Source organism: Euprymna scolopes, chromosome 1 (genome assembly GCF_053919585.1).
Source record: "Euprymna scolopes isolate OS-2025 chromosome 1, ASM5391958v1, whole genome shotgun sequence".
Taxonomy (NCBI): domain Eukaryota; kingdom Metazoa; phylum Mollusca; class Cephalopoda; order Sepiida; family Sepiolidae; genus Euprymna; species Euprymna scolopes.
In genome coordinates this window covers 91983561-91997893 of record NC_136482.1, presented here as the reverse complement: position 1 = coordinate 91997893, position 14333 = coordinate 91983561, and the positions used below count along the sequence as shown (strand labels likewise).

At 32.0% G+C, this 14333-nt stretch overlaps 1 protein-coding gene across 9 annotated transcripts in view; it reads right to left on the bottom strand.

The window, feature by feature from the left end:
• Positions 1–14333, bottom strand: part of LOC145245888 (uncharacterized protein C20orf96-like) — a 2261276-nt gene that overhangs the window by 91734 nt on the left and 2155209 nt on the right. Inside the window, exon 12 of one of the 9 annotated variants that reach the window (XM_080107729.1) lies at positions 10003–10039. The exons of the other annotated variants lie outside the window; for them this stretch is intronic. Within the exon in view, the coding sequence (XP_079963855.1) occupies positions 10003–10039 (37 nt within the window). The remainder of the gene's footprint in view (positions 1–10002; positions 10040–14333) is intronic. 9 annotated transcript variants of the gene reach the window in all.

The window sequence follows — 14333 nt, the reverse complement described above, 5'->3', positions numbered from 1 at the left end:
GAAAATAGAATGTCGTATAGGTTTAAGTTTATATTTAAACTAGCATAGACCAGTCGTAAAATATGCAGAAATATATTTAATTTATGCAGATTTCGCATTCCTTATAAGTAGATCCAATCCTCTTCTCATTGTCACATTGTACCCAATATAGTAAAAAAAAAAAAAAAAAATACGGAAAGAAACTGAGACATATGCATGCAAGTATTATGTTTTTTTTTCTGAACGGTTCACTTTTTGTTAGTATAAAAAATACTGGAGCTGAGATCTAAGCCAACACCTAAAGACAGTGAATGAAGTACGATAACCATTAGGCGAGCTTGCGTCGATCTTTAAAAAACGTTATCAAACCTACTTATTCTTAACATAAGGAAGCTGTTATGTGAACGATTTCTGCATGTGCAATCGTGAAACAGCTGACAAACAGATAAAAATCCGAATGTCCCCGAGTAATAATTTTTCAATTTTGACCCTTTTTATTCAGGTGAAAACTGATTAAAACGTTTTCCACATGTGTGAATACCCTAAATACCAAATTTCAAGTATTTAGATAACAAATTTGTTGTGTATATAGGGTTAAAGTTGTCCTCTCTCGCTGCCTCTCTCTCTCTCACACACACATTCTCACTTTTATAGATATACTAGATATACTCGGCGTTGCCTGATATTAAACATAACGTTAAATTTCTTAAAAAAATGAAGTAAAAAAAAAAACGGAAAGAAACTGAGACCTATAAATGCGAGTATTATTTTTTTCCTAAACAGTTCATTTTTTGTAAGTAAAAAAAAAAATACTTGAGCTGAGATCGAAACCAAAACCTAAAGACTGAGTCAAGTACGATAGCCATTAGACCAGCTTGATACGATCTTTTAAAAAGTGTTTTCAAACCTAGTGAAACAGTTGACAAACAGATAAAAATCCGATGACTCCTAAGTACCAATGTTTCCATTTTGATCCCTTAGCAACCCTTTTTATCCGGATATAAACTGATTAAAAAGTTTTTCACATGTCTGAATACCCTATATACCAAAGTTTGATTCTGTACATCAAAAGTTCGTTGAATATATAGACTGAGAAGTGTCCTCACACACACAAAAAAATATCCTTAAAAATTTTTACAAAATAATTGATAAAAACTTCCCCCCTGATAATAGATGATAAATAATTAACAAGAACACCATGAAACTTTCATTCTCAACTGCTGCAAATTTAAATAAAACTATAAGTTCTACTAATGGTAAAATTAACAAAATAGTGAAAAATAGTAAGACTGAACTAGATGAATTAAATATTGAGAAAAAATGTAACTGTAGAATACCCAACGACCGCCTATTGAAAGCAATTGCTTAATTTCTGAAATTATATGCAAATATGTAGTTAAGATGGATAATAGTAAAAAGATATATCTAGAGGGAACTGCATGTAATTTGAAGGATAGCTACAGAAACCTTAACATGGGACCAGAGAAGGAACTAAATTGGAATAAGAGAACTATGTAAGAATAAAATAGAATTTGAAATAAAATGGTCAATAGTAGATAAAGTCAGAAAATATAAACCTAGTAAATCAAAAAGATGTAATCTATGCTTACTTTCATCATAGCACGTAGTGAATTCTAAAGAAGAAATTTTGAACAAAAAGTTTGATGTTATACAAAGCTGTCTACATAGAAATAAATTCCTATTATCACACCTAAGATCTGATTAAAATAACATGTATAAAAAAACAAGGAATATGTTGTGAGTGAAATGTAAGTGTAGTAAGAGAATTTTAAATTTAACACGAGGATTTTATGATGGTGCAATAAAGTAGTAGGTCGTTAACTTAACATATAGAATCTAAACTAAATATAACCTAAATAAGGGAAATAGATTTAAATTTAATAATAACCCCCGAGATATTTCAATAGCACACGAAAAATCAAATATTTTCTTTGACTTTACTGACATGTAGAAATTCAAGTGTAATATGAACAGACATCTTGCTGACCAACTCTCTAAATAGTATCCCTGCAAATCTGGTTACAAATAGTAGCCCCTCATAACTACGTGGTTCTGTGTCTTGTTATGAGCGAAAAAAAAAACAGTAAAAAAAAAAAAGACAATAACAAACCATTGCTAAATATTTGCTAAGTCATATACAAGAAACAACAAAACCATAATTTCATTCATAATGTCGTTTTCATTTGCTGTAAAGTGTAAAATTAAATTAGAAATCTTTGCCTCTCTAATTAGTATCACTGGAGACGTTTTTCATACAGAAATGGCATCATTGTAGACGCCGTGTCTCTTTGCAGGTGTACAAAAATAAACAGAAAACGATAGTCTTCAGACGTTGTCTATATTCACTCTGCATGTTTAGCAGTGAAAATGCTATTGCTAACTTTAGAGTGAGAAACCGTCAAATATGTTATTTCAAATGCAAGCATAGCAGACTGACGAAAATTACTATTTTTCACTTTAGTGTGACAAACCAATGACAGTCTCACATAGAGACACAAACATCTAAAGAGAAAGAAAGACATATATTATTTAATTGGAATCCATTATTGAGATGAGTATTATTTATGAATTTATTTTATTGCAAACTATTGGCGCAGTGAAGAGAGACGTTGAATCTCTATGGTTCCAGGTAAGAATTGTCTGAAGATAGTGGTTTAAATCAATCCGGTTAGAAGCTTACTTGGTCCAAAACGGGGTGAGACGACAACAACTATGGATGGCAGTAATTGCTGTTGGGAAATTAAGAGTTTCTATCCCATCGCGGTTACCACCTGACGAAGACCATCTACTCTCTCTCTCTTTCTCTTTGTCTCTCTCTAAAAACATTAACGAATTATTTCTTAATTTATTTATTGCGAACTATTATCCTCATCTTTCTTAGTTGTTGTTTCACAACGTTTCGCCCAACTATTTCTCTGGCCTTCATCAGGTGATAACCACGACAGGATAGGAACTCCAAATCTCCTAACTTCGGGGGCCATGGCGCAGTGGATAGTGACGTTGAATCTCTATGGTCCAGGTGAGAATTGTCTGAAGATAGTGGTTTCAATCCTACCCAAAGCCGGCCAGAGGCTTACTTGGCCAAAACATGGTGTGACGACAACAACTATGGATGGCAGTAATTGCTGAGAATGCAGTTAGGAGATTCGGAGTTTCTATCCCGTCGCGGTTACCACCTGACAAAGGCCAGAGGAATAGTTGGACGAAATGTTGTGAAACAACAACTAAGAAAGATGAGGATAATAGTCTACAATAAATAAATTAAGAAATAATTTTATTTCCATAACAACTCTGGCCTCCTTGAGTTGCGAGCAACACTCAAAACAAACACTCAAAATAAACACTCAAAACAAACAGGACTTCTATTCAGTCATAGCTGACAGAACGAGAACATGGTATCCTAATGGAGTAAAGAATGTGTTCTACTTGAAATTTCGTGCAAGTTCCGGAGTTTGACAAGATACACCTGAAGAAGGTCAGAGATTACATCGACCGAAACATTGTGAAAATAACACTCCGAATCAAAACAGCAGTTCCAAGAATCCAAATTATGCAAAAAGAGAGACTTTACAGTTTTCTGAGTCTATACCATTAAAAAAATCAATAGATTTCTTGTATTTTACCATTAAAACATTTTAATGTCATGAAATAGCAACCCATTTTCAGTTATCAAATACCAAAATATCAAACACTTTTCATAAACCCTCTTCATATACCGTCAAATTTTATCTTATGAATACCATTAATTTTTTCAATCCGCTCATAATTTTAGTCATTCTACCGGCAATTAACCTGCCTCATAAACCCTTACCTTTTGAGTGGCTCTTACCCTGCATAAATCGACACATTGTTTTGGTTTTGATTTATTAATTTTAATTCGTTATGATACACGTGGCATATCAAAAATTCTTTGTGTCAATTTTATTGCAATTCAGACTAATAGTTTTGGAGCCTATAATTGTAATAGTATTAAAATCCTTAACCTGTATGACACACTCAAGATTTCAAGATGCTGCATGCAAAATGTAATGCAATTTTATCAAGTAGCTTTGAAACTTATAAGTAATTAAGAGACAAAAAAAACAATGTCTAAATAGATGTGGATTGTCCACAAATCTCTCTCTCACAAATCTCTCTCTATTTTTTTTTCTACATGGGGGTCACTACTTATCAAGGCCCGGAGGCCACTCAGGGATAAGGGTTATTGCGTGTACAGTAATCAATGAGATAGTACTGTAGTAATCATTAGTATTGGAGATTTGATAGAGTGTCTTACTTAAGGGGGCGGTTTGTCAGGAATTTGTTTATGTTGGATTTGAAGACATCCAAGTTGTAGTCAGGTGGGAAACAAGCGAACGGAAAAGAGTTTCACAATCGTGCACTTCTGAGAAAGAAGCTCTGCTCATGGAATCTACGTTTGGGTTTAGGCACAGATATATATGTGTGTGTGTATATATATATATATATATATATATATATATATATATGAGAGAGAGAGATTTGTGGACAATCCACTATTTAGACATTGTTTTATATATATATATATATATATATATATATATATATATAGATATATTTTTTTATATATATATAATGTATGACCTTGTCATACTAAACTTCTCTGTAAATGTTTGGTTTACAGATTTGAAATTTGATATATAGGAGATTTGGACCTATGGAACAAATTCGATTTGGTTTTTAGTCGTCAAAATTGAAACTTGGCAGGCGTAAGTCAACTAAACGTGTTACTTCTATGCATGCGCAAATATACATTTAACTACGTTAATTTTTGAAGTTTTGATATGCATATAGACTTAACTCGCTGGAGAGCTACATGTTTTGGTTTCGAGTCTAGCTGATGGCACCCAAGTCATATTTTTCTTTTTAAAACTTTGGAAATCACTATTATATATCGGATACAATATAGAGTATTGGCTTGATAATAATGATTATGAAATATGCATAAATGAAAATATAATATTTTAGCGTATTTTTTTAACTGAGCCACGTCATTCTTTCTTTTTATGTACTTAAATCACTAACGTATAAAAATATAATTGATCAATTATATATTTATTTATATTTTTAGTGTTTTTGTTATATCTCTCCTTCTGAAATTATTTCCTGTATTGTATTTCTATACTTTCTAACATCTAATGATGTGATTCCAATTTAGGAAGTCTGTAATGAGACCATGATTGTTGTTATTCTTAGCTTTACTCTGACTCAAAGCGATCTTATTTCTGTGTTACTATAGAACCTGCCTTGAGCTTAGTTTGTTATTTTGTTTTGTGGCATACCAACCATTTACAGGTTATTTTAATGCCGAATCTAGTAATTTTGGTAAAAGTTCTTATGCTTCAAGATCTTTTATCTCCAAATATTTATGGTGTTTGGCTTAGTGGTTTTGTAAAGGAAAATTGTTGTTCTTATTTTTGATTTATCAGAGCAAGGAGAAAAGAAAAAAAATAGCAATAGCATTATTGTTTGGTGCATTTTAGGCCAGGAAGTCAGTATCCTCAGACAGCCTGATCTGGTAGTACCAGATGAATCCTGTGGTAAATGCATGCATTTGAATAACGAATAACCAAAGAAAACTCCATTAATGAATAGTGGAAGATATTAAGAACTTTTACAAAAGTAAAAACTCAGCTTTAAATAACCTAAAAAAAGGTTTGATATGGTGTCAAACAAAACCCCATAAAATTCTCATATTTCTAAAATGTGACATAATTTGCACGGAAACGCGTGTATTATAATACTAGAATGCATTTTATATCTGGAATAGTAAATCGATCCTAAAATGGTAAGTGTTCATTTAGATACGAAAGGTTGCAGGATCAAACCCTACCTGTCACTTAGCAGAACTAAGCAGGGCTTTAACTCAATACAACTCATTATATTGTCAGATATGGCATCTTGTTATTTGATCAGGGCATAAATCTGCCTTTTAAAAGGGGATCAGCTCAACCTGCTTCTCTTCGCCTCCCCCCTCCTATGCTGCACGCTTTTTGTTTCAAAGCCTAAATCCCTTACACACGGCAAAGGCCAAGCTAGTTCAGTTAAGCTTGTTCACTTGCAAAGACCAAGATGTCAATCCTGTTTCCAAAGTCTTTCGTGATGATCTCAATGAAAGGAAGGGCACGGCCTGTCAGATGTATGACAAGATGGAGGCTTAAATGTTATGAGTTCGCGTATGTGGTTGCTATAAACTGGATTGTAGGAAAGGAAATAAAAGAATCTCGGGATTTAAAAATTCTTGGCGTATAGAAAATGAATAAGAATTTTTGTACTCTTTTTTTGCGTGGCTTATTGAATTGAAGAAAAAAGCTTTTGAAAGAAAGAACGAGCCATGATTTAAAACTCCATTGAATATAGATAACACAGTCAAATGATAAGTATACAGAATAACTAATATTCAAGGACTCGTTACAAGAAACATGCATAATTTATATAAAACTAGTTAGAATAAAATTCTCAACCGAAACCAAGCAAGTTTTAACGTGTGCAAACGATTTACAATATTTTTTTTTACTATTTACGATGCCATATAAATTGTTTCTATATGGCAAAAGTTTTGCCATTTGTTTTTGTTTACAGGTTATTCGGTGTTAACTAATCTGTATTTTAATGTTTAAAAAGAATTACAGTTTGTTTCCAGATGTTCAAACACGTCGGGTTTGATAGAGAATTTTAATCTAATATGTTTGATATAAATTATGAACTGCTGTTTTTATTTTGTTAGATCATAAGCGTTAACTATTCTCTACTTTTAACTTAATGGTTAAATAAAACTTGAGATAGAGAATTAAGATTAAAAACTCATTGTAATCATAGATCGAGAAAATTAAAAAAAAAACAATTTTTAAGTAGGAGACTGAAAACGACAAACGAGGAAAAAGACGAACATAACAACAAAGCCATAACTAATATGCATGCGTCTATCTAGAAAATTAGATGAAAAATCTGATTTAAAAAATTGAATTAATCCTGTTATTTAGTAATAACAATTAACGGAAAATAATAATTTCATTCATTAAAACGACAAAGTGTTGAGTTCGCGCCTTATTTTTGTAACCAACAACTCAATTAATCAACTCAATTTCAAACTCAATAATAAAGTTAAGGAGGACGGACCGACGGACCAACGCAATTAAATAAATACAAGAAAAGAAAGGATTTTGTTGTTCTGAGAGACAGCGATTACCCTTTAAAATGTGCCTGTGAATTGAGTTTATAGTGAAGCAAATGTTGCGCAATTATCACCGGCACTTCTCCTGGTCCAGCATTGCTTAAGTCCAATGGCACAGAAAAATCCAAAATGATCATAAATAACGGAAGACTGGTATTATGTAGTTTTCCTTTCTAAGCTTGGAAAGTATACCCTACTATTTCACTGATAAGTATATGCAAGGAGAGATAGATGTATACTTTTCCAAGTCAATTACAACACAGACGAAACTGTAGTCCTGCATGCCACAGTCTGTGATAATAAGCACGACACCACTGCTGTCTTCTTTTAGGGTTTACTTGTAATCTTTATTCTAATCTTAAATATTTAAAATTTTGGTACTCATGCAGCTATTAATCCAGACGTAACTCAGCGTTCGCTCAACTTTCTCCGGAACATGACGTCACCAGCGGGATAGTGCCGAGCGTTAACGATGAAATAATAACAACGCCACATAAAAGAAAAAAGTAAAATTTTAAATATAGTAACATCAACAGAAAAAAAAACTACCGTAATTTTTATTGTGTGAAGAAAAGGTGCCTTTTTTGTCTCAAATAATTTTGAAACAAATTTTTCTTTTTTTTTTTTTTGAAAGGCATTTTTTACGACCTGTCTCAGCGTAGTATAAACACCCCCAACTTCCGCATGTTAAGAACAGCTTTCTGAATAACCCTCCTCTACCCCGAAAGCCGTTCTTAACATGGGAAGGTTGAGGGTGCTTATGCTACGTTGAAAATTTCAGCGCGGCATTGTAATTGGCTCAGCTCTGTTACGTTAGACAGCAGCAGAACTTGAGCTGTTGACGTCATGTTCCGGGGAAAGCCAAGCAAACGCTGAATTACGTCTGGATCAATATCTGCACGTGTACGAAAACTTTTTCGTTTCTTATAGGTAGATAGATTAAAGAGATGAGCTGTGTAGATAAGTTACCTGTATAACGCCTTAGAATAAAGTCTATACTACATTTATAAGTATTTGATCAAACATTGTTATTTGTTTAGGTGTTTGTGTGTGTGTGGGGGGGGAGTAAATGGAACGAAAATGGAAGTCCAAGATCTGAAACTCCTGAGCGCATATGCGATTAGATGGTGCTCTTATTTACATGCTCTGAACTATTTATCTTTGTTGCGGTTATGTTTACAACATTTTAGGCATTGCCCTTTTAAGCTTTCTTTGGGAATCCTTTGTTGTAGTTAGTTTCAGTTCGAACTTTCTAGAAGGCTACCGCTTATTGAATTCATTGGAATAAGGCTAAACTACCTGAATGGATTATAGAAAGGGTTTAATCCCAAATTGCTGGAAGGTTATTAATGAAAATGAGAAGAAAAAAAACAAACAAACAAAAAGAAACACCGTAAGAATCTCAGAGGTATTTTCAAATGTGTCAAAATATGGCGTGAAAATTGATAATTCTTTTTAGGTGGTGAGATATGAGACACGATTGTGTCTATTCAATTAAAAAATAACCTTTTGTCAAAACAAAACAATTAACAGTTCAAACATCCAGCAACCAAAATGATAACATAATTCAAAATGGGTAAATGAAACTCTTGAAAGTATAAAAATAAATAGTACATAATTTGTGTTTGCCACTGAGCAGTTGTCTGTTTTACCTGTCTGTTGGCAACGTCAGATAACTACTGAACAAAACTATGACCATTTTAAGAATTTCTCTTTGCATAAGAAAATAGACAAATAATTTTGCAAGTCGTTTGGTTGGATTTTACTGTTCTATGGGGTAAACACCTTTTCATGTTTATTTGATACTAAAACATGATATTGTGAACGATTGTGTATATAATTTATTGAACACTAGTTGCTATGCTTGAAGAAATGTGCGTTTATGCCTATCCTAACGATATTAGTGCGTAACTGAACACAATAAATAGAAACTGAACTCATTATAGCTGATATCATTATACCATATATTCTCAGAAGACATTCAGAACTGGATTAGAATTAAGGAATTTTTAAAAATAAATCACAATGCAGGACAGTTTTTTTTTTTTTTTAATTTGACATATATTTGAAAAAATAAGTATGAAATGTATGCATATTATTTGAAAATGCACGTTGGGTATTACTGTAAGTGGAGACGAAATATATCATGTTAACCTATACCAGCAATTCTTCATGATATTGCTTCTGTGTTTGCTACTAGAGAATCTTTAGGAACCGGTGGACCAAAGTTAACGTTTAAAGGCTAAAAATGTATATAAACAATTGCATGTATGTTTTAAATTAATGTAGTAAAACAAACACATCCTTCCAATCTGTAAATTTAGAACATTATTCTCTTTAACTGAGATAGGATGTTAATTATTTAGGCAAAACTATATACTCTTAAGCTGCATTAAACAGTTTCTTTAGTATTCGATCACTCAGAGCGTAATAGTAAGATCAAATAATCCTCCACATAAAACTATAGACAGAATTCCTACAACAGTACACACATTTCTTGCAACGAGTGTGAACAATTCAGTAATTGCTAAGATATATTTAATGAAAGCACTAAGATGGCGATAAGAAGGAGGATATAATGCACTCATAGAGGCAACCAGGATTAGACTAATTAACAACAAATTATAATCTTGAGTCTTTGAAAGTAATAAAACGAAATACACGAAAAAAAATACTTTCAAAGAATAAAAATAAGAAAGAATAAAGCAAGAGTGACTCCCCAGATAATAACAGACTTGTTTGCTATTTATTCTTCTAACAGAAAACTTGAAGAAATGCCAGGCAAAAAAGAAAAAAAGAAAGAAAAAAACCTTTTGGCAGGGTGGAGAATCACTAGGTCCCAGAAGACTGAAAAGAGATGTAAAACGGTCAAATAGACGCGTAGAAGGAATAGTTTCTTGTAAAACATTTAAAAAATAAATAGTGCAAATACTCTACTCATCCTATAAATACAAATACAAGCAGAAACCGTTTAAAACAAAAAAGACAGAAAAACCAACATGCCCACTAAAGAAAACAAAAGAGCATGGAATAATAAAAAATATTCAAATTTGGCGTTATGAACAAAGAGAAAGTTAAGAGTAAAAATAATTTTTTGCTATATGAGAAAATGTTATTACATATACTTTTGTTGAGTACTAAGAACTTTTTATGGAGATAAAATCAAAGACTTTTTTAAAACGATGCGGTAACATCATATCCCCTAGAGTTACTGTAGTATATAAGTCAATCTTGCATGTATTTATCTCTACATAATAAAATGAAGTTAATTTTTCTCATGTCATTTTGGCTACTATATATATTATAGGCTGCAAACCAATCGTTCCATATGCTAATCTGTGTGCTTAACGACTTAAAGTAGTACTTACAAATGCATGTTTGCAAATATTTTAAGATTCCGTAACCTTATAAACATAATTACATTAATTCCGATCTAGCTGCTTCTTCCAAATATGTCTTCTAGAAAGAAAATGGCAGACACTTTTACTCTCCTACAGTTATATACGTCCACCTCACTCACATTCACTGGAATATACGAGCAAAAACACCTATTATTTAATTTTTAAACTCTGACAATTGCCTACATACATATAACGCCCCCTCTAATTCAGTTATATTTTACCGAGTGTCTAGATTGTATATGAGGAATAGCAGATTATCATATTGATTGCATTTCATCAGTTCTGTCTAACTATTCAAAAGACATTTATTCAATTTTCAGAACATTAACGAATAGTTCACATATTAATCACAATGGTGTCTTATTCTGGTGCCCCAAGTCATCGCAAGTAACTTTCTTTGCTTCATCAACGTTATAACATCTGGGTTTTTTTTTTTGTAATTATTATTGAGTAAAAAAAAAACAAAAATATAATCCGTGAATAACTTTTAATAGTAGTAAGACAAACCAAAAAATTGCTGAAGTTTTAACACCTTTTTTTTTTCTAATTAATATCTTTGTGGTATAAAATGCTACCAAAAGCAAAATAAGTTGCTCTTCTGTAATTACTTTAAAAAAATTAGTACAAACCTGTTTGTGTGCTGTCTGTAGTTTTCCGTGCAGACAAAAAATAAATGGCCGCTATTTCTTTTTATATGCTTGCGATGTTGTCACCTAAAATACTCATGAGATGCTTCCCGGTGGATATAAAAAGCCTGATTTTTCCGAGACTGGTTCGTTTTTGGATTTAGATGTCAGAATAGCAATTGTTGTCAGCAGTGCATCGTGTTCTAGTACTGAATTTTGACAGTGGAGCATCGAGATTTGAAGTAGCGAGTTTTTGGCAGCACTGTATTTGATTGTTTTAATCATAATCTTTATAGTATATTTCAATGTTGTAGCTCATATTAATTTATAAAAACAATCCAAACAATCGTTTATTAAATTTTAAGCCCTACTTTTCTTTTTTGATTAACATCATAATACCATATTTTAATGTTGTGATCGGTATTAAATGCCGCTCAATTTTAACACGTATGTGATCAGTATGTCACATCACTTTTAAGAATAAACATGTCCATCACTTAATCAATATCTTTGCCAAATTTTTACTATAACACCCATCGGAGTTAGAGGGGGATAAGATGAAGTGCCCAAACTATTCAGCATACAACCATACAATACTCACAGGATTATAGAAATTATTGAGTGGGAGGGGGAGAAGTGATTTTGCTTTTTCAATTTAGCTTTTTTTTATCTGCTTTAAAAATAATTTAAAACATTTAAAGGAATAGGGTGGGTGGGGTTTAATAGGTCGATTTTTGTTTTTAGAATTTTGAAGGAAAAAGAAAACTTTATATTGATACGTATGAAATTATTTTTTTAAGCAAATGAGAAGCATTTATGAGTTGTTTTCTAAAATAGTATCACATTGTGCCAAACTATGGTATGAGAATTGATAAAATTCTTTCGGTGGTGAGATATGAGACACGATTGTGTCTATTTAATTAAAAAATAACCTTTTGTCAAAACAAAAGAATAAACAGTTCAAACATGTAATTGGAGAGCTTTAAATTCATAACTACCACCACTATAAGACTTTAACAGGAAAAATACAGAAAATCCGCATAAAATAATAATCAAGCAAAATATGAAGTAGCTTACGATTGTCATAAATACAACTTGTCACAAGCAACGTGTATTTTCACCTAAAGAGCATTTCATATCCTCAGAAAATAGCGCATACATGTCATAAACACAAGCTCATTAGCACAAATCTATTCAAATTCGTTACTATTCTTGCCAACAAGTGGCCAGATCAGTATCGACCCCAGTAAAAATCTACAAAGTAATTGATTTTTTTTATAACTCTGTTAGTAATGTATCAATCTCTATTTGTTTTCTAAAACAAACTTCATAAAAAATTCAATACTTTTCGAAGCTTGTAAACCAAAAAAGGAAAGCATTGGAAGAATTTTGCGTTGGGAGAAAATAAAATAAATCTGTGAGTTGAACCATTATGCTCTACCCCACCCTAGAAATGGAGAAGAGAACTTTCTGTTTTTCTTATGCAGTGAAAAAAAAAACCCTTACAATTTTTAGGTTGGAATTAGTCGGTTGTTTTTGTTTTACGGCATATCATCATTTTTGGGTTATTTAATGCCAAATCCAATTATTTTGGAAAAAGCTTTTTTGAATCACCTTCTTATATCTTCAAATATTTATTCATGGAGCTTGTTTTGGTTATTTTGTTTTATGGCATATCAACCCTTTTTAGGTAATTTAATGTTGAACGCAATAGTTTTAGAAAAAAGCTTTTATGCTTAAAGTTCTTTATATCTTCAAAGATTTATTCATAGTATTTGGTTTGATTGTTTGTAGAAGAAAATTGTTTTTGTTTTTGAGCTTGCAGAACATGATTGAGTTTTGCAAAGGGCTTTAGACAGTCTGATCTGGTAGAACTAGATTCTAGTGTTGTGCCGATGAATCGGAATCGGAATCGGGAATCGGTTAAATCGGTAATTTTCGGGGAATCGGAATCGGCATCGGAATCGGAAAAATTTGTGTATAATTTCCGATTCCAAAATCGATTCTTTAAATATTTTTCAAAAGTTAATTTTCAATTGCTTGTACCGATTATAAATATTTATTTCTTTTAAACTATTAGTAAAACTAAACTCTATAGATCTACGTACTCGTTATAGAATGAAGTTCTCATAACAAAATCACGTAATTTCATTAAATAGTTTTTGTTTAACGCTCCCTTGACTAATTATCGCAGTTTTTTAGGAAGATTCCGAATTTCCCAAATAGTTTTTCCGGCATAAAATAAAAACTATTTGATGAAATTACGTGATTTTTTTTATGAGAACTTCATTCCATAACGAGTACGTAGAATATATATATATTTTTATTTTTCGTTTTTTAACATAGTGTAAACTGCACAAGCACCCTTTTTTAATACGTGAAGACAGTTTAGAGCTTCATCCTAGATCTAAAAATAATTTGGTTTTTAGTGGGTTTACAAATATCGTCCAAAAGTAGAATTTCAATGAGGGGGGACTTTTAAATGTAAATATAATTTATTTTTCATTCTGAAAAATTTCTAAATGTTTTCTCTTTATCTATTTTATCCAGACTTTGATAAATTGATTGTGAGATATTCATGTATATTTTTAACTTTTCCGAAACCCCGAGAAAAATGCGACGGTGTCAGACAATGTGTCTCCAGGAAAATAAAATAAAACTCTATTCGTTTGAAATCTTTTCATATTAAACTCCTTAAGAAATTTGGCAAGTGGGTGTGAAAAAGTATTGTTGTCGAAACCAACGGCATCGAAGGTGTTAATTACCCCATAATACTTTCAACTCAACTTTTGAGTGAGATTGGCGGGCTTCAGCGAGGCCTCCGTGATATATATATATATATATATATATATATATATATATATATATATATATATATATATATATATATATATATATATATCACGGAGGCCTTGGCTTCAGGCGGCATTGGCGCCGTCGTAGCAATCCTTAAGTATAAACATAAACAATACCGGCAGAATCAAAGAAAATCACACTGGAAGCATATTTCAAATTAAATCAAAGGCCAAGCCTTTTCACAATTTTACCCATTCCTTGTTGGTCCCCCCGATTTATCGGAGAGGGACTATAGTTTTCAGTGGCGTTCGCCCGTTC